Genomic DNA, 21,741 nt, shown 5'->3' with positions numbered 1-21,741 from the left:
AAAAGCAACAGGAATGGGAGAAGACTCACTGGAGTGTGAGTGTGGACCCGGGGATTTCAAAGGTGTAGAGAATTTCAAAGACCGTGAAGAGCACGGTGGTGGTATGGCATGATAAAGACTAAAAATTATCCATTGGCTTGTGTGGTTGCTATGTCACTAAAGATATTAACAACAACAGCTTTAGAAGAGTTATTGGTGTGGAAGATTAATTACTGTGAGACAAGAGTGAGGAAGTGAGGACTGGTGTTTTGAAGAGCCTGAGTGAGAAGTGTCAGAGATGGGGAAGAGAGCTATAAAAAATGCTCTGACCAAGCAGTTTTTGATGGTAGGATCTTTTAGGATAGAAGAGACTTGAGTACCATGATAGGAGTCTGTAAAGATGGAGAGGTTGAAGATACAGGAAAGAGATGGAAAGAAACAGAAGAAATGTAATCCAGAGCAAATGACTAAACACTAGGAGAGATTAACCCTAGGGGGAAAGATGGCTGTGTATCTAGATTAGTTGGCTGGGAATGGGAACTCCAAAATAATCCAGGAACTCTAACACCTGTTGGGTATAATTCTCTCAAGGGGCTTATGTCCTGAAGAAGATATTGGATAGTGGTTTATTGTATGGGTTCTACAGTCTGACCAGGTTCAATCCAAGTTCTCCCACTTGATAACTAGATGTCCATGGGCAAATTGCTGAACCTCTCTATCTCATTTTCTCATCTGTAAAATAGATTAAAAGTTAAAAACTTGAACTCTGTGGCCAAACTGCCACGATTCAGAGCTAGTAAGCTCAACCAGTTAAATCCCTAACTAGCATTATGTGCTGGTCAAGTCACTTAACCTTTCTGTGCCGTAACTCTTCATCTGTAGAACAGAGACAATAATAATATCTACCTCCAAGGACTATTGTGAGGATTAAGTGGTTAATATTTAGACATATCTAGCACAGTACCAGGCACACTGTAAAGGCTATGTAAGTTTAAAAAAAGGATTCAGTTAGCAGTGTTGAGAGTTGAGAGCCTAAATGAGATGAGAAACCATAAATTAGATTTATAGGTAGATTCTGCATTGTTTTGAGAGTTTTCACCAAAAGTGCATAGCCACCAAGGTGTATAAATGAAGAAAGAGCTCTCTAGCCTTGATCCAGGATTGGCATTTTTATGTGGCTGTTAAGATATAATAGCAAGGGGATTTGGGGTTGCAAATGAGAGCAGTCCAAAGGATTGACCTTGGGGCCAGGCTGGGTAGGGGAGAGGAGGGAATAGATAGGGACTTCCACACCAAGAAAAAAAATGGAAAAATCAGAGGCCTTGATTCCTAAATGAGCTTGGGGAACAAATATAGTAGAAATAAAAGCATGAAAGGGTTGACAGGTGGAAGGTTTTGGACTGAGTGGAATATTGACATTTATGATTTCAGAAATGGAGGGATCATGGGTGATGACAAGGTCCAGTGGCTGGCCATGGGAATAGGTGGTTGAAGTTAGAGAGACTAAAGGAATGTATTGAATGCTACTGTATTGCATGGGTAGTGTACCTGATCCTTGAAGTCTCTTGGATAATGGAAATAAGGGAAGAAAGAGAGCCAGCTTCCTAAGCCTTTAATTGATTTAAGAGAGTATTAGTATTCAAGAGGTGGAACATAACAACAAAGGGCTGACTAGTGTAAATAATTTATCTCCAATTTTTGTAGCCATATAAGACATTTTGACCCATTTATACCCAATGTTTCCTGAACTATTAAAAATCTGTTTAGTGGAATATTATTTGTATTTGTCACCTGGTGAAATATGTCCTCATCTCTAATTCATGGGAGTATTCATGGGAGTAATAAAGTTATGAATTTTTTAAAAATATTTATTTTTGAGAGAGAGAGAGAGAGAGAGAAAGAGAGAGACAGAGCATGAGTGAGGGAGGGGCAGAGAGAGAGAGGGAGACACAGAATCTGAAGCAGGCTCCAGGCTCCGAGATGTCAGCACAGAGCCCAACGTGGGACTCAAACTCATGGACTGCAAGATCATGACCTGAGCTAAAGTCTGATGCTTAACGGACTGAGCCACCCACACATCCCAGGTCAAGAATATTTTATTTGTATTGATGTATTCAACAAATATTGAATACTATTATGTGCTAGGTGTTGGAAATAGACCATTGAAAAACATAAGACAAAAATCTTACATTTCAGAGGCAAAAACAAATAATAAAGGAGTAATTAAAATATGTAATATGTTCTATGATCATAAGTGCTATGGAAAAAATAAATCAGGGACAGGAGATGATAACTGCAATTTGAGATTAGGTAGTCAGGGAAGGGTTCCAAAAAGGTGTCCTTTGAGGAAGGACCTGAAGATGGTGAGAATATGTATAAAGTGGATGTGTGGGGGGAAGAACCTGCCAGGTGGAGGAAACAAGAATGGAAAAGGCCAATCTAGCATGTTTGAAGACCAGCAAGGAGGCTAACATGGCTGAAGAAGAGTGAGCATTTCCTTTGTTTAACAAGTATTACACGGTACTTACTTACCATGTGTTGGATACTTCTCTAAATACTTTGCCAACATTAGTAAGTCTTTTAATTCTCGTAACAACCCTATATAAACCCAATCCTGGTGCTGACAGGTGAGGACAGTAAAATAGATGTTAAGTAACTTGTCACAGGAGCAAACAAAATGCACATAGCTAGAAAGGGGAAGGGGCAAGGGTTCTAGTCTTGAGTTTAATTATGCTGCCCAATATGGCAGTAGGACATGAAGTCAGGAGACTAATAGAAAGGTGGACATGGGGGATTCCATTGTATAGAAGCTCAAAGCAATTGTAAAGACTTTGTCTTTTACATGGGTTGAGTTGGAGAGCCATTGGAAGGCTTTGTTTAGAGGACTGATATGAAGGTTTTTAAGCTTACTCTTTGTCATGTTAAAAATAGAAATCGGAGGAGCAAGGATACAAGCAAGGAGACCAGCGAAGAGGCTAGCACAAGATCCATGCAAGAGATGATGATGTAAAATGAGTGGTAAAAATGGCTTCATGAGAAGTGGTCTGATCCTGGATATTTATTTTAAAGGAGGTAATGCCAATAAGATTTTCTGATTAGATGTAGGGTGAAAGAAAGAAAAGAGTCAAGATTGAAACCAAGGCGTTTGGCCAGAGCACCTGGAAGAATGAATTTGCCTCTTAAAGACTGTAAGAAGAACAAGTCTTGGGGGTGGTGGGGGAGTGAGCAGATGAAGGGTTGAGTTTTAGACATGTGGAGTTTAGATGCCCAGGGAACATCTAAGTGGAGATGTCAGGCAAGCAGTTAGATTTATGAGACCCAAGCTCAAGGGTGAGATCTAGATAGAGCTATAAATCTGTGAGTTTTTGGTATAGACTGTACTTCAAGCTATGAGACTGGGTGTAATCATCTAGGCGGTGTTTGTAGGAAGAGAAGAGATCCAGGTACTGAGCCTATGAGCATTTCAACATTAAGAGATGAGGAGGATGAGAATAACCAGCCAAGATATTAGTAACCAGATGGGTAGAAGGAAAAGTAGAAAAAAGGTGACATCCTAGAAGCCAAATGGGGAAGATGTTTCATAGACCAAGCCACCTGAATGTGCATGCACACACACTCAAGTGCATGCACACACCCATGTGCATACCATATATCATATATGAATTTAGAATGACACAGTACCAGCTACTTTTCTTGACTGATTACCAGAGTCTCTACTTGCAGGCAAATTTAACTGGAAAGCCAGATTATTAAGTAAGGTAGCTTGACGGGTAGGGAATCAGAACTAGGGGAGTTCATTAGATCACCTTATTGGCTTGTGTAATCAAGTCATAATAACCCAAAGCTTCATCTCCATCATGGGACATACTTGCTCCTCGGGCAACATATTCTTGGCCTGTTTCAGGGCACCGTTTCCCTTGGACAGCTCTTGAAAACATATGTCCAAGGTTTTCCCAACTGAGTTGCTTTTCTAAGCTTCTACCCTCCAGGGGGTGTATTCTTTCTTTAGATATGTTAATGTACCTCATCTTGTTTCTATTAAGTCTTGTCCTCAGAGTTCTTATACTTTTTGGTTTGGATAGGGGGAGGTCACTATTTCCTTTGATTAAATGTGGACCTTCTACCTAGAAAAATATGTACATAAACTCTCAAAACTTTGTGTGCAAGTTCAGAAGTCCATAAACCGTGGTTAAGAGCTGCCACTTTAATCGCAGAAGGTAAACTTCCCTTCTTTCAAATATTGAGCCTTCTTCCTCCTCATCGCCTTTCTCTACTGTTACCCAGTTACAAAGCTGATCTTATGATCTACGCCATAGGATTTTTGTGTGAAATTGTTTTATAATGAAGTATTTGTGGTACTCTAACACGTAAGTCTTTTTGTCTAGAGAGTAAGGTAGACCTTCATACCTTATTCCTTTCTGTATAAATAGCTTTATAAGTGAACTTCTGATGTGTGTGTATATAGAAACTAATATGGTAAGGCCCATGCTAGCCAATTCTGAAATCCAGCCTTTGTAGGGGTATAAAATCTTACTGTAAGATGCTGCTTAAACATTTAGGAATATATATTTTTTATTAAGGTTTTGGAGGAAATAGAGCAAGATTGAAAATATTTGCTTGAAGGGTGTAAGAAAAAAAAAAAAAGACGTCCAGAAGATTAAGAACAACAGTCATCTGAACTTCACAGAAAGTGTCATGATAATGTCAATGATTAGAACTGATTAGATATTTGGCTGTCCTTTTCAACCAGAAGATGGATTTGAACCAGATTACCACATCCATGGTTTAGTTTTGAAGGGGGGGGAAGCCAATTATTTGTCTCTTTGTTCAAAGGCCCCCTCCCTTTTTTTCGTTTTGTAGATCTCTGAACAGCTAGTAGAGAATCCAGCCTTTCACATCCATTAAGGTTCGCTCTGAAACTGTTGAATTTGATCTCTTCCATTTGCCATCTGGATACAGTAGAGAAAAAGCTATTCTGCATTGGGTTGCTGGACACCATCCAGAAAATAATATGTCAGGGGCATCAAAGGCTTGAGGCACTTGGTCCAGTCTGTCTAATGATCATAGGCAGGGCCTGCTCTCCAGTTTTGTAGAATGTTTTATTTTTGCAGTGACAATATATATCCCAGTAAAATAGATCACAAGGGTTACTGCCAGCTTGTCAAAGCGAGGATTCTTCCATCACAGACTTCAAAAAAGGACCAGATTTTAATTGGGCAAAGCCCGATTTCCAAAACTGAGGAAAACTCCATCTCATCTCGGTCTATTTCCTTTCTTTGGGAGGGCACTTCATGCAGCAGGAGCTTTTAATTCATAGATTGTTTCATCCCACACCCAAATGCTAAACTTAAAGTCTCCTTAAAATTGACCTCATTTAACATTGTATTCCTTACCCTCTTTATAAGTGGGCCTGGTATCGGCTGGTTAATGACCATGCTGGCGGCTTTCCAGGAATCTGACAACCACATCTCATTATTCACACCAACTGGAGCCAATTGAGGCTGGGTTTTTTTTTTTTTTCCTTTTTATTCTGTTATTTAAAAATGTGAATAGGAAGCAACAGCAAGCAATGGCATGTCGTTTGGTCTCCTCTGGGATTGGAGAGGAGCCTTGCATAATAGGACCTGTAATATTAGGGAGCATATGGCTGTGTTTTAAGGTAGCTGGAGGCCATCTAACTCTAAGCGCTGATGAAGCGAGCTTTGGTTTGAATCTATGCAGGATGTACTTAGGGATGAATTCATAGCCCCTGCGATAGGTAAAATTGTAGAGCAATTGCCATTTTGTCTCTTACACAGGGGAAGGGATGCAGGAAGTTTCCAAGCCCTAACCACAGACTTGACTTTTCCTTGTGGACAGGAATGGCCCCCAAGCTGCACCCTAAATACTAGGGCAGCTCCCAAATCTCCCACAGCGACAGCTGGAGAAGGCTTTGCTGGGGTGCGGGCAGCTTCCTAAATGGGGCATCATGGACAGCATTGCTCTGGTTTTGTACCTTGTTCGGGTTATCCGGTACATCCAAGGTTATTATTTATTCTGCTCCAAACCGTACAAACTGTCTGCACTCCCATCTTGTCATTCAGGGACTCTGCTCTCCAAATCTTCCTGTTCTGTTCTCCCTTCAGATCTCCTGGTATTGAGAACAGCAAGTAGTTCTCCTAGATGAAGAACAAAATCTCTTCCGAACCATAAATCAGACAAAGCCAGATTGCGGATTCTTAGCAGCAGCATCCCTCGGAGAAATGGGCACATACTCATGGCTTCTATCTGGCCCCTTTGAGTCTGGCCTCTCCCTTTCTGCACTTGATGGCTTGTTTTTCCTGTAGGGCTTACCTGCTCTCAGATCACCTCCCTGACTTTTTAACACAAAAACAACAACAGCGGAAAAGATGTGATAATCACATCATTATTACAGCAGGGTACTCAGTTTATATTGACCCCATTTGTGACTGTTACCATTTCATATATTTAAGTACAAACAGGTTTGGGTATTTTTAACCTCAACCAATCATTTAGCATTTTAAGCCCTTTATTATTTATTATAGATGAAAAGATTGGAGTTCTGCGGAAAGAATTTCAGGGATTAGCCAGCAGGAATGACTGCAGCAAGGGGGATCCTCAGGATCACAGTGCTGCCTTGCTGGCTTTGACATTGCAGCAGAAGCCTTGTTTGTTAGAAAAAGTGGAAGAGACTAGATCGCTGCTGCAAGATGAGCTCCCAGAGGGACGCCTGGGTGGCTCAGTGGGTTACGTGCCTGACTTCACTCAGGTCAAGATCTCATAGTTTGTGAGTTTGAGCCCTGCATCAGGCTCTGTGCTGACAGCCTGGAGCCTGCTGCGGAATCTGCATCTCTCTCTCTCTCTCTCTCTCTCTCTAAGAATAAATAAATAAACATTACAAAACATTTTATTTTAAAAATCAGATGAGCTTCCACTTCGGGAGGCGGACGTGGGAGCCGCGCCGGGTTCGGGAGCAGCCGGGCGAGTACCCATGACGAAGTTGGCGCAGTGGCTCTGGGCACTGGCGCTCCTGGGCTGCACCTGGGCCGCTCTGGCCACGGGGGCCCTGGGCCTGGAGCTGCCGTCGTCATGCCGGGAGGTCCTGTGGCCACTGCCGGCCTACCTGCTGGTGTCTGCCGGCTGCTACGCCCTGGGCACCGTGGGCTACCGCGTGGCCACTTTCCACGACTGTGAGGACGCCGCCCGCGAGCTGCAGAGCCAGATCCAGGAGGTGCGAGCCGACCTCGCCCGCAGGGGGATGCCCTTCTGACACCCTAACCCCGGTCCCACCTGGCCGCCCTTCCTCCCGTCGCCCATTAAAGAGAAGCTTATTTTCTAAAAAAAAAAAAAAAAAAAAAAATCAGATGAGCGTCCAGAGAGCAGGGGCTTGGCTTGTTTGTTCACCATTGTCTTACTAGTATCTAGAACGATGCGTAGCCACCTCAGCCCTTTATAAACTCCTGTGATTTAAAACAAAATATTTTTTTAATCTTTTACCTTTTGTTCTTTAAAACATTTTTTTCCCGGGGCGCCTGGGTGGCTTAGTCGGTTGAGCGTCTGACTTTCGCTTAGGTCATGATCTCGCGGTTTGTGGGTTCAAGCCCCGCGTCGGGCTCTTTGCTGACTGCCACCTCAGAGCCTGGAGCCTGTTTCAGTCTGTGACTCCCTCTCTCTCTGACCCTCCCCTGCTCACACTGTCTCTCTCTCTCTCTCTCCTAGAAATAAATTTAAAAAAAACATTAAAAAAAAATAAAACGTTTTTTTTTCCTTTCACTGCCATTATCTGTCTACACGCCTTCATAGTTTTAAAGAATCCTCTGCTTGAGCGTGGAGGGGAGGGGTGCAGGACCACTTCTGTCACTATGGAAGCCTGAGGAGAGCTTCCCTTCTTTCTCTGCCCTCAGGGAGCACAAGTAAGGAAAGGAAAAGGACTGGAGCTCCAGCACTAGCGGCTACCTGCCTGGGCCTTTGGATCTTACAGTGGGGGAGGCTAAAAGAGGAAGAGGTGGAGGATGACCTTCACGGAGGCAGCGGGATAGGCCCCACAGTACCCATTGGCAGTCGCAACATCCTAGCTGAGTTGTTTCTGCTAGCCAGTCTTTTCCACTCTAGTTAGAGCAAGTCGGGTTGCTGCTCACAGTCAGAAATTCTGAGTAGTCACACATGGCTTCAGCTCTGGATCCTGTCCTCACTGTCATCGCTTCACAAATGTCACCTATCAGCACCCCACTGCCTAAAACCCACCTGCTGATGCCTGTCTCACTTCATTAGGCACTCACACCCCAACTGTGTTCCAGCCCTAACATGTCCCCCAACCTACTGTCTGACCCCTTTCTCGTGATCCACCACCCCACTGCTCATGGCCAGCCATCGTGAATCGCTCCTTCGTGAATATTCTCAGTCCCTTTGCAGTCTCTCCCTGTGCTGTTGGCGTTCGGCAAAACCCAGCCTACCCTTCACTTTCTTCTCACTTACACCCAGGCAGCCAGATGTAGCTGCAGAATATTACATAGCAGACTAATTGCTTCAGTTTTAGTTACTGACTGAAAGTCTTCAAACAGGCACTTTCTATTGCTTGGCAACTCTGTTTGTCTAGTAAGTCAGTTTGCCTTTCTGAAAGGGAGACTCTCTGAGACTCTGGCTTATCTCCACTCCGGCACCTTACCCTGCCTGCTGGCAAACAGGTGAGGTTCCCCCTCCGAACTTCATGAAGAAAACACAATGACACACTTTGTGTTTTTGTTTCAGCAGCTTGGCCCCTGTTCTCTCTTGTCTCAAGTCACACGTTCCTTCTCCTCGTGTTGGTCACTCAATCCATCTTTGGGTTCCTGCTACTCACCTTTTTCTTATTCATTTCGAGAGAGACAGAGAGAGCAGGTGGGGGAGGGGCAGAAAGAGAGAGAATCCCAAGCAAGCGAAATGTGAGATTATGACCTGAGCTGAAATGAAGAGTCGGACGCTCAACCGACTGAGCCACCAGGTGCCCCCTCACCTTCTTAAGGAATTAACACCAGTTTCTATATTCTCTCTCTCATCTCCTGCATCATAACTGTCTCCCCCTCTGGCTAATTCCTATCATCATACAAAACACCCTGATTATTTTCCATTTTAAAAACACAGGTCTTGACCTAATAACTCCCTTTAACTGCTGCCCCGCTTCTCTGCTCCCTTTAATGGTAGAACTTCCTTCAAAAGTTGTCAGTACTTGCTTTCTCTACCTCCTCAAATAGCCTGTGCTTTCTAGCCTACCTCCCTGCTCTAACTGTTCTTATCAAAGTCTTCAGTAATCTTCACAATGCCAAGTCCAGTGGGCAATATTTAGTAATCATATTGCTTGATCCATCAAGTAGCAGTTGACACAGTTGAACTCCAGCCTTCTTTACAAAACACTTATTTTATGTGTTGGCTTCCAGGACACAGGCTCCTGATTTTACTAATGCCTCTGGCTGTACCTTGTTAGTCACATATCCTGGTTCCTCTGACTCCTGTCCCTGACCTGTCGTGTTCGAGGCCTGCTGAGCCGAATCCTGAGTTCACCACACTGTTTATGTGCGTGAGCTTGTCCAGTGCCTTGGCTTCAAATACCATGAATATATTCATGATTTCCAAAGTGACAGTTCCAGCTCTCCCCTATGCATCATATTTGAATCCATCGACCCAATTAGCATTTCCTTATAGAAGACTAGTAAGGGTCTTAAACTTACCTTGTCCAAAACAGAACGAAATACGGCCTCAGCTACCAGTTTCACCAACTAATACTTAGGATTTTGACTTCGTACCACCCTTTTCTTCAGCCATACACCCATTCTATCAGCAAGTCTTAACTGAAATTCCTTTCCAAATATTTATCATATCTGTCCACATTTCTCCCATTTGTCTGCCAGTATCCTAATCAAGCCCACCATCATCACTTACCTCTGCCCCTGCTTCCATTCTTGACTGTCTTCTGTCCTTTCCTGATCTAGAGTAATCCTTGTAAAACGTAAATCTGATCATGTCACTCCTTTTTTCTTAATTAATTTTTTAAACTCCAGTATAGTTAACCTACAGTTATATTAGCTTCTGGTGTACAATACAGTGACTCAGTAATTTTATACATTACAGTGCTCATCATGATACGTGTACTCTTAATCTCCATCACCTATTTCCCGTCTCTCCACCCACCTCCCCTCTGGTAACCATCAGTTGATTCTCTGTACTTAAGAGTCTGGCTTTTTGTTTATTTCTTTTTTCCTTTGTTCATTTGTTTTGTTTCTTAAATTTCACATATGACTGAAATCATATGTATTTGTCTTTCTCTGACTGACTTATTTCGCTCAGCATTGGACTCTAGCTCCATCCATTTTGTTGCAAATGGCAAAATGTCATTCTTTTTTACGGCTGAATAATATTTCATTTTATATATTTATGTACACCATATCTTCTCTATCCATTCATCTATCGATGGACACTTGGACTGCTTCCATGGTTTGTCTATTGTAAATAATGCTCCAGGAAACATAAGGGTGCGTTATCTTTTTGAATTAGTTTTCATATCCCTTGGGTAAATACCCAGTAGTGCAATTACTGGATCATATGGTAATTCTATTTTTATCTTCTTGAGGAGCCTCCACACTGTTTTCCAGAGTGGCTGCACCAGTTTGCATCCCACCAACAGTGCAGGAGGGTTCCTTTTTCTCCACATCCTCACCAACACTTATTGTTTCTTGTGTTGTTGATTTTAGCCATTCTGAGAGATATAAGATGGTATCTTGTTGTGGCTCTGATTTGCATTTCCCTGATGATTAATGATGTTGAGCATCTTTTCACGTATCTGTTGGCCAACTGTAGGTCTTCTTTGGAGAAATGTCTGTTCATGTCTTCTGCCCATTTTTAATTGGATTATTTGTGTTTTTTGGCATTGAGTTGTATAAATTCTTTATATATTTTGGAGACTAACTCTTTGTCATATATGCAAATTTTGTCACATTTGCAAATATCTTCTCCCATTCAGTCAGCTGTCTTTTTGTGTTGTTGATTTTTTCCTTTATTGTACAGAAGTTTTAATTTTCATTCAGTCCCAATAGTTTATTTTTTCTTTGGTTTCCCTTGCCTTAGGAGACTATCTAGAAAAATGTTGCTATGGCCTATGTCAGAGAAATTTCTGTCTGTGCTCTCTTCTAGATTATTATGGTTTCAGGTCTCATATCTAGGTCTTTAATCCATTTTGAGTTTATTTTTGTGTGTGGTGTAAGAAAGTGGTCCAGTTTCATTCTTTTGCATGTTGCTGTCCAGTTTTCCCAGCACCATCTGCTGAAGAGATTCTCTTTTACCCATTGTATATTCTTTGTCTTTGTCTTAAATGACCATATAATTGTAGATTTATCTGGGCTCTCTGTTCTTTTCCATTGATCTATGTGTCTATTTTTGTGCTGCTGCCATACTGTTTGATTACTATTTGTTTGTAGTGTATCTTGAAATCTGGGATTGTGGTGCCTCTAGTTTTGTTTTTCCTTTTTCAAGATTGCTTTGCCTGTTCAGTCTTCTTCGATTGCTTTATTTGTTACTCCATACACATTTTAAGATTGTTTGTTCTAGTTCTGTGAAAAATGCTGTTGGTATTTTCATGGGGATTGCATTAACTGTAGAGTCTGTTGGGTAGTATAGACCTTATAATAATATTTGTTCTTCCAATCCTTTTTTTTTTTTTTTAGATTTTTTAATAGACTTTATTTTTTAAAGCAGTATTAGATTCACAGCAAAACTGAGAGGAGGGTACAGAGAGTTCTCCCATACTTCATTGCTTACTATGGAATATCTTTCCATTTGTTTGTGTTGTCTTCAGTTCCTTTCATCAGTGTTTTATAGTTTTCAGAGTATAGGTCTTTCACCTCCTTGGTTAGGTTTATTTCTAGGTATTTTATTATTTTTGTTGCAATTGTAAATGGGTGTTTTCTTAATTTCTCTTTCTGCTGTCTCATTATTAGTGTATAGAAATGCCATATTGATTTTTATAGCCATACAGGCCTACCTCGAGAAGCAAGAAAAATCTCAAATAAACTACCTAACCTTATACCTAAAGGAGCTAGAAAAATAAGAACAAACCAGATCCAAAAACAGTAGAGGGAAGGAAATCATAAACCTTAGAGCAGAAATAAATGCAAATAATAATGGAATATATCAATAAAACCAAGAGCTGATTCTTTGAAAATATCAACAAAATTGACTAAACTTTTAGCCAGACTCATCAAAAGAGAGAGAGAGAGAGAACTCAAATAAAATCAGAAATAAAAAAAAAGAAAGAAGAGAAATAACAACCAACACCCCTAAAATACAAAGGATTGAAAATTTATATGCCACCAAATTGGAAAACCTAGAAAAAAATGGATAAATTCCTAGAAACATGTAACCTCCAAAACTGAATCAAGAAGAAATAGAAAATTTGAACAGACCTATCACCAGTGATGAGATTGAATCAGTAATCAAAAAACTCCCAACAAAAATTTAGGGTCAGATGGCTTCACAGGTGAATTCTAAAAAACATTCAAAGAGTTAATACCTATTTTTCTCAAACTACTCAAACAATAGAACTGGAAGGAAAGCTTCTAAATTCATATTATGAGGCTAGCATTTCCCTGCTATCAAAATCAGATAAAGACTACAAAAAAGAGAACTATGGGCCAATATCTCTGATGACATAGATGTAAAAATCCTAAAATAATAGCAAACAGTATCCAACAGTACATTTAAAAAATCATTCACCACCATCAAGTGTGATATATTCCTGGGATACAAGGATGGTTCTAAATATTTGCTAATCAATAAACGTGCTACCTCACATCAACAAGAGAAAAGATAAAAACTCTCAACAAAGTAGGTTTAGAGAGAAAATACCTTGACATAATAAAGGCCATGTATGAAAAGCCCACGGCTAACATATTCAATGGTGAAAAACTGAGAACTTTTCCCCTAAAATCAGGAACAAGACGGGGACGTCTTCTTTCACCACTTTTATTCAACATAGTACTTGAAGTCCTAGCCACAGAAGTCAGAAAAGAAAAAGAAATAAAAGGCATCCAAATTGGTCAGGAAGAAGTAAAACACTCATTATTTGCAGGAGACACGATACTATATGGAGGAAACCATAAAGACTCTATCCACAAACGACTGGAGCTGATCAGTGAATTTAGTAAAGTTATAGTCCTTTTTTAAATTCCTTGACTCAGTTCCCGATTCAGGCTCCTGAGCCTAGTCTACTGGCCCTTATGAGACCTCCTTCCTGTCTGCTTGTCCATCCTCACTCTGGCCACTCTTCTCCCTTTGCTCAGTGCGTACCAGGAACACTGTACTGGTCTCCTTTCTGTTCCTGCTGGTTTGTTTTTTGGCCCAGGATATTTTCACCTTGCCTCTTCTAACAATCTCTTCTCTCTATTATTCTTCAGATAAAAGAGCTCAAATGTCATCTGCTTCTAGACACATTGTGTCCATTCTGTGTACAGTAGGCATTACCCCATTACTCTGTCATTTCACCCTGTATTTCCTTCTTGGCACTAATCACAGTCTGTATTTATCATAGTTATTCATTTACCTTTTTTTTTTTTTTTGGCATGCCTTTTCCTAGAATTAAGCTCCATAATAGCAGGACCATTTAGTAGATGTTCACAACTATTTGTTGAACGAATGAACGAATGAATGGCTATTTCTCCCACTAATTTAGTGTTCTTGGGCATATCAGTTAATTTCTTGAGGCATCACTTTTTTCATTAGAAATGTTGCTGTTTGACTTAATGATTTTTATTATTCCTATGTCCCACAATTCTCAAGAGGAAGAGAATGGAGACAAGGACACCAGTAGAAAGGTTATAAAAATATAGGTGTGAGGGGGAAAGGATCCTAGTTTATGGGCATTAAGATATAAAGGAATTTGTTACATATACATACATTGGCCATGGCATATTGTGAGGTGGGAATAAAAACAAGGTTATATGATCCCAATTTTGCTTAAAAATGTACCCTACATATATAAAATTTTTTATATATTTTGTTAAAAATATGTGTGTATACATTCTAGAGTCTTAATGTTGATTGCTTTAGTTGGGTGTAATATGAAGAAGAAAAGATTTTTTTTAACTGACTCTTTTATATACCTCTATATCTTTGACTTTTTAAAAATCTAATAAAGCAAAGCGGAAGAAGAAAAGATGCCATTACGGCCTGAGGTCCAGGAGTATACCAATTCTTGTCCAAACCTCAGGTTTCCTTCTCTAGGAGGTTCCAAAGGAGATATATATGGGGACAGTGGCATATGAGAATTAAAATGCTGTTTTATTACAATTCAGCCTGGGTCTGATGCCCCAACGTGTAACTCTGATAAACTTGATTATACTAAGACTCTTGCCCTAAACCCAGACCCAAACACTGGGATATGAATTACCAGCTGCCTGTGATAAAGGGTGCCAGAGATGGACATCATCTCTCAAATGAGGGCAAGAGGGTCTCAGCGGCCAGGCCTGGCTCTGAGACAGGCTTGGAGGGATGACAGAAAGGGCAGGACTCATCTGGAAAGAAACATGGCCCAGTCATGGTCTTTGAAGTTGATCAGTTCAACAAGCAGTTCTTTGATCCAGGTGGAAAATGAGAACAGGGGAAGAAAGGAGATTCTCCTTTTAGTGAACATTAATTGTAACAGTAAAAAGGCTTAAAACTGTTGCTATGGGGTAAGACCCCATGTAGTGAGTGAAAATAGAAAATCAGGAATAACAAAGACAAAATTGGAGAAACCAGACGCTAAAGTGACAATGCAGTTCAGTTTCATGAAAATCAAAGGAGAGTATTTGAAAGGATGATAACAGTGTCAGTTGATAGATTCAGATCACTGAAGAGCAGCAAGACAGAAAAAGCCATTGGATTAAAGGAATATGGGATCATTACTGGTTTTAGAGAAGTTTTAGTAACTTGGTTGATGAGAAAGCAGATTATGGGGGAAGATTAAGTTGGGGGTAGATTAAGGGGAGTTAAGGTGGTGGTGGCAATATTTGGGAAGAGTAGAATAAAAGGAGAAATAACTCCAGATAGGGGTAGACCTCTTTATATCTCTACATAGTAGGAAAGACTATGTAAAGAGATAAAGATTAAAAGTGGAAAATAGAAAAATAAAACTTGATAAAGAGTCTGAAGAACACAAGAAAGGATAGAATCAACACTGTGGGAAAGGGTAATTCTCAGAAGGATTTTTTCCTTCAAAACAAATGAGGAAAGAAGATGGTTATCTACATGGAAATATTTGGAGAATCAAAATAGAGAAGATATATACTGAACTCCGCAAAGCAAGAACAGAGGTCATCTAGCTCCTGAGGGCTTAAGTAGTAGACTGGAGATTTAAAATTAGCTCTAAAGGGAACACCTGGATGGTTCAGTTGGTTAGGCTTCTGACTCTTAACCTTGGCTCAGGTCATCACCTCACAGTTCGTGAGATGGAGTCCCATGGCAGTGCAGAGCCTGCTTGGGATTTTCTCTCTCTCTCTGCCCTCCCTTACTCACATCCTCTCTCTCTCTCTCAAAATAAATTTAAAAAAGTAAAAAAAAATAAAATTAGCTCTGAGGAAAATGGACCAGTGAATTAGCTGAGCTTGGCACAATCATCATTGGACTATAGACTTTTCAAGGGTGGAGACTGTGTTTTATTACTCTTGTATCCCCACTGCCCAATACAATGTTCAGTGCATGGTTAGTGCTCAATAATTATTCAGATGGATAGATGGATGGATGGATGGATGGATGATCTGGTATGTAGTATGTGCTTATTAAGAGTTTATTTTATTGAATTAAACTATACTTGATCCATAATGAAGGCCTAGGTGAAATTAACTGTATCATGAAACTAAGCCTATAAGAGTCTGCAGTTTGGAAACAGGACTCAGTAAAGTTGTTGGTACCCTTTCATACCCCCTAAATTTTCTATGTCGGCTTTCGGCGGGATGAGGGGTAGCAGCAGTATTTTGCTTTGGCAAGGTGGATGCAAGGTGAGTGGTTACGTCTAGCACTCTTTCATTATTCTGCTGCTTTGGCTCTGGAATCTGGCCCAAGTTCAGAAATGTCAAATTTGGGCTCATATTTACAGCCTCCGAGGAACCTGCACTTTCCTGCTTTTGCATCCTCATCTGAACTTTCCAGTACCTTTGAGAGACTTCACAGATGTCCTGTTTAAGACTGAATGGCTAGTGAGTATGTTGGAGAGGCTTGGGCACCTGGGTTAGGAAGCGTGTAGGAGATGTGATAAGTGAACCTCAGCATTCCGGATTTCATGGCATGTGTCTTTACTTTGGGAAAAGACTTCGAAGAGAAAGGAGGACAGAGGCTGCTTGAGAAAGAAAAGAAAAAGACTTTGAGTCTTCTATTTTTCTATAAGAAAACAAAAGAAACTGGTGATGAAACTCTTTCATCGAATAATTCAGTATTGAGCCCCTGTGGTATACAGAGGCTGTCTCCTTATGATGAGGCTAGTGAAATGCAACTTGTTCACTGAGAAAAGGTTTTTGTTATACTTCATTAAAAAAAGAAATAGTGTGGCCTTGGTTTGATTTTAAATCAGTGAACTAAGATTCCAAATGAATTATTGTCTAATAAAGGGATGTTGAAATCACCCTGACTCTAAAATGTACATTCCTCCTCACCTTACCAGTTGACATCAGGAGTAGGCTATTTTTCCATTACTACTGGGGACACTGGTAGAACCAGAGCATTTTTCTCCGTGTTGCTTCTGGTTGTTAGGAATTGTCACTGTGGAAACCCTGACCCCTTGAACCACAGCGGCAGCAGGTGAGCAGAGGAGGAACTCAGTTTCCATATATTTTGGTTTAAGGGGTTGTTTGCTGTGTTGGAGTCATCACACAACATCTGATGTTGATTTTGAGATTCTTGATTTATCCTTTTCAAAGATTCAGATTAAAAAAAAATAATGAGCACATTTCCACTTGGTTTTCTCATAAATCTCATCCCTTCACTCAGCTCCAAACATCCGGATCCTACAGTGTTCTGCTGTGTTTCTGCCCCTGCCACATAGGTGTCCCCTGGGTGCCTGCCTTGTCTTCCAGAAAAGGGGAGCTAGCACCGTGTTAGAGGCGAGGCACGCTCCACCTGAGGGCCTAAGGCATAACTAGTCAGAAATCAAACTGGATTTATATCATGAGCTCCCTGAATGCTGTGAATGCCTCTTTAACAGGTCAGGAAATGATCACGTAAAATCCACCCTAAACCTAAAGATAAGATTGCTTGATTCTAAAGAGAGAATTGAACAACTTGATAAGGAGTTCACAACAATAAGTTTTTCAGTACATTGTATCCAAAAAGCATTTTATTATAGATTCAACTAAAATGATAATACATTAAGGATTTGGGAAACTGTTCTGATGACTGTAGGTACTGTTGACTAAAAGATGGCTAGCACTTGCTTAGGTAACCTGGGAGGGGATAATTTGATATCCTACTAGTCTTGGTAAATGTCCTTCCCCCTCCTCCTCTCCCCTGTCACTACCGAGCACCATGGAACTTTAGACCAGACTTCAAGCTCCTGCCTTCAGTAGCTTCACATAGTATTCACTTCTGCTTCATTCACATGTGTGCATTGAACTGCCACCTGCTGCCGCTGGGAATAGAAACATGGTTCTCACCCTTAAGAATTTCACTGGCTGGTGAAAGGAGTAGACTTGTAGGAAAAGTAAATTATATACAACTACATGCTGTAACAAAGGGAGAACAAAGACTGGTAAGCGCCTATAAAGACAAGGAGCTCACCTTGTCTTGGGAAGATGGAGAAGACTTTACAAATGCAGTGACATCTAGGCTGGGTCTTAAAAGAGAACTTGAACTGTGTCAGGTGGAGGAAGGCACACCAGGAAGAGAGAACCGAACTTGCAGAGGCTTCGGGTTTTGAACAAGCATGGCTTCTTCAGGGATGTAAGAGAAGTGTGTAACTCATGGAATGCAACGGTGGAAGGAAAGGGTTGACAAAGTAGACCTGGGCCTTCCCAACTCAGAGTGCTGGTGGGGTGGGCTCTAGCCAAAGAGGTAACGTTGCTGGAAACATGAGAGACTTGCAAAAATACCTTGAGTTTGTTACATAAATCATCTGCTAGGTAATTGGGCAATTTTTTCTGCCACTCTGTTTTTCTCTCATTCAGATGGAAAATAAACAAAATCCCTTTCGTATAACTCAACCGATGACATTTCAACAGCATCATCTTTACCAGTGGGGGTTCTTCCTGTCTACGCAAAACAGCTCCCTGGTCCCCTAGGTACATACATTTCTCACTCTTCTTCCCTAATTGCTGACTCAGGCATGAATACTTGCAGTTACTTACGTAGTACCTATGATGTTTTGATGGTACTATCAAAACAAAAGTCAGTGTTATTTTTCACCAAAATGTCAAAGAGTTTACCAGTCTTGGCAAGCAGTCAATGTCCCTTGTGGTACCAAGTATTTTATCATTAATAATTGCTCAGCATATAGTAATTGGTTATGTAAGTAGATGAAAAATAGTGTACCGTCAAAGTAAGTACACTTTGAAACCATTCGATTGAAATTGTTGAAAATAAGAGTAATATTCTATTATTATTTTACCTACGAGAATTTAGTCATTGAGGAGAACTATGTACAACATAAACAAAACTCAGTCTCAAAAACTCAGGACTAAATTGCATTTAAAATCAGTACAGGTTGAGTGTGAGTGCTGATTTTGTGGTGAAGCTGTTGAAAACTATAATTTTGACTTAAAGCATATTTGCAAAAATAAAATGTACCCATATAAAAAGATTAAATATGTAAAAATATATAAAAATAAAATAAGAGCTGAAAGCTTATTGGAAAAACAGTGTTCACGGCAAAAGAGACATGATCAGAACCATTTGGTGAATAAAGGCAGGCTTTTGGAGTTGTTGGAAATGAAACTAAAATATGAAAGAGAATTATTATTTTGGTTTATACATTTACAACTTGATTACTATAAGAATGCACAAATTCCAAATGAAATCATTGGAATTGGAAACAAAACTGCATTTTGTTGCAGTTAGCTACATAATCTTATAAATGAGATACATGTTTCTTCAGCTTATTCAATAATATATGATGAGGCAATTCAATAATAGAATGAAAACAGTGTCATCAATGTGTGTAAACAATCAGGAAAGGGAAGGCTATCTTGATTAAAGAAATATTCTTGAATTTAATAGGCACCCTGAGACAACTGACTAAGGAATGGAGAGTTACACACACACACACACACACACACACTCACACACACAGAGTAAAGGCAAATCAGAACCATGATTTTTGCCGCTAAATAGGAGTAGAAAATTAAATGTGGTTAAGTTTTAGAGGAATTGAAAACTCTGAAGTGCCCCCAGTACTGACACCTATTTGACCACACAGTCTCTCGCAACTACACAAAGATCGCCAATTTTTTCAAAACTTGTTTAAGAGAAGGGGCGCCTGCTGCCTCAGTCGGTGGAGCATGTGACTCTTGATCTCAATGTTGTGAGTTTGAGCCCCATGTTGGGTGTAGAGATCACTTAAAAATAAAATCTAAAAAAAAAAAAAAAAAAAAAAAACTTGTTTAAGATGCTCAAAGTTGTGGCAGGAAGCTACGTGGGATGTTAAAAATATGTTAGATTATTTGTTCTCTAACATTACGGGCTGTTGTTAAGGGCTTCCAGAGATTATCCAGGTAACCTTTCAGACATAAAGAGGAATAGTGAATTAATGATTGGCTGACACTCATTTCCAAATGTGAATTTTCCCTCCTCACCCTACAGTTATTTATTACATACAAAGCATTTTAAGAATTTTTTCTAAAGAGCTTTGATGAGAAATCATAGACATGTTCACTTTGTCTTTAAAAGTAAGAGAAACAGCTCATTGCTTATGGTCTAAGAAAATCTACCTCACAACCATTTGGGCTGGGGTAATTATGCCGAAAACAATCTCTTAAGGTTTCAAAGGGGGGGAAAAGTTCTTCAGAAAACAGACCATAGCAGCTCAATAGCGCATGTCACACTACTCCATCAGATAAATGGTACACAGTATTTTCACAAAAGAAAATATTTGCTAACAAATTAAAATTTATTGTTATTTTATTATGCTAATAAATTCAAATTTGCATTTTTCTGAGTGATTACTGCATAGTGAAAATTTCTGAACTACTGTTCGAATGTAAGAAATGCATGGAGCAGAGCCAAACATGTACAATAACTGTGCAAAATCAATGCAAATATGATCCTAGAACTTCGATTTTCCCAGAACAAAGTAACGACAATTTCATCTATTTGTTTATTTGTCGTGATCTATGCACAAATGCTTCCTGCATCTCTGCACCACTGTCTGTGTGTCCTTGGGGTCCGATCGGTCCCACTAACCAGCAGTGAATGCCTGTCCTGTGCCCTGCCTTGCCCCAGTGTGGGCTCATGCAGCTTGGGAGGAGCTCAGTGGCCTGACAGAGGACAGATCCTGAAAGTCTCACCCATCGTATCAGTTCACTGCATTAGCCAAGTGCTTTAGTTGAGGCGCCATAACAAAGTGCCGGGGGCTGGATGGTTGAAAGCAACAGAAATGCATTCTCTCACAGCTCTGGCAGTTAGGAGTTTGAAACCAAGGTGTCAGCTGGGCCCTGCTCCCTCTTGAAGGGTTTAGGGAAGATCTGTCCTTGACTCTTCCAGCCTCTGGTCGCTCCATGCAATACTTGGTTGACGTATTGCTACAACTGTCCTGCAATGTCACATAGCCTTTTCCCTCTGTGTCTCCCTCTCCTTACATGGACAAAGTGATTGGAATTAAGGCTTGCTCTAATCCAGTATGAGTTCATCTTCACTGATGACATTTGCAGAGGTCCATTTCCTGATAAGCTCACATTCTGAGGTTCAGGTGGTCGTGAATTTTAGGGAGATATATTCAACCTGCTACATCAAGCAGTGGAAATACTGTAAATTTAATCCTACCTGAAATAATGTCAGTTGTTACTTTTTTTTTTTTTTTTTTGCATTTTGGGCTTTAAATTATAAATCCCAAAGATTACTTTTATGGTTTCCGTTGAGTATGATATTGGCTCCACAGCGAGGATGATTAGTAAAAAATAGCTTGTTATAAAATGTGAGATTTAAACAGTAACCCTGAGGGCGCTGAGGTGGCTCAGTCGGTTAAGTGTGTGACTCTTGATTTCAGCTCAGGTCATGATCCTGGGGTCATGGGGTTGCTCCCTGAGTTGGACTCCACACTCAGCTTAAGATTCTCTCTCTTTCCCTCTGCCCCTCTTCTGCTCACTCACCCTCTCTCTTTTTAAAATAAAATAAAAAAATTCTTTTAAACACAATAATTCCAAATTTCTCATAGGATTTCTCACTTGCTTAATTAAGGCTTATTCAGGGGCACTTGGGCGGCTCAGTCGGTTAAGCGTCTGACTGCAGCTTAGGTCATGATCTCGCGGTTTGTGGGTTTGAGTCCCCGGTCAGGCTCTGTGCTGACAGCTCAGAACCTGGATTCTGTGCATCTCTCTCTCTGTCTGACCCTCTCTCGCTTGTGCATGCTCTCTCTCTCTCTCTCCCTCTTTCTGTCTCAAACATAAATAAACATTTAAAATATTTTTTTAAAATTAAGGCTCATTCGTGGAGATAAGTGCCCCTACCATGTCTAAGTAGTTTGTAGTGTGTGTGAAGGCCAGTTAGGAAGGATTTTATACACTATATTCCGGTGTTTGGATTTGTTCCTGTAGGAAAGGAAGAACCAGTGGAGATTCA

At 40.4% G+C, this 21,741-nt stretch overlaps 2 protein-coding genes across 2 annotated transcripts in view; both read left to right on the top strand.

Moving 5' to 3' along the window:
- WARS2 (tryptophanyl tRNA synthetase 2, mitochondrial) overlaps positions 1–21,741 on the top strand; it is a 112,266-nt gene that overhangs the window by 12,605 nt on the left and 77,920 nt on the right. The window lies entirely within an intron of this gene.
- LOC120247651 (dolichol-phosphate mannosyltransferase subunit 3-like) lies at positions 6,929–7,264 on the top strand. The gene has a single exon (XM_039255675.1). It carries the CDS (start codon positions 6,971–6,973, stop codon positions 7,247–7,249), a length of 279 nt encoding a protein of 92 aa, XP_039111606.1. The 5' UTR covers positions 6,929–6,970; the 3' UTR covers positions 7,250–7,264.

This window comes from Hyaena hyaena, unplaced genomic scaffold (assembly GCF_003009895.1).
Source record: "Hyaena hyaena isolate Hyena2069 unplaced genomic scaffold, ASM300989v1 scaffold_539, whole genome shotgun sequence".
NCBI classification, from domain to species: Eukaryota; Metazoa; Chordata; class Mammalia; order Carnivora; family Hyaenidae; genus Hyaena; species Hyaena hyaena.
Note: the sequence above shows the minus strand (reverse complement) of the source record. Positions and strands in the feature narration are given on the sequence as shown.

Coding starts and splice junctions, on each gene's coding strand:
- LOC120247651 (XM_039255675.1), top strand. CDS start 6,971: ATGACGAAGTTGGCGCAGTGGCTCTGGGCACTGGCGCTCCTGGGCTGC.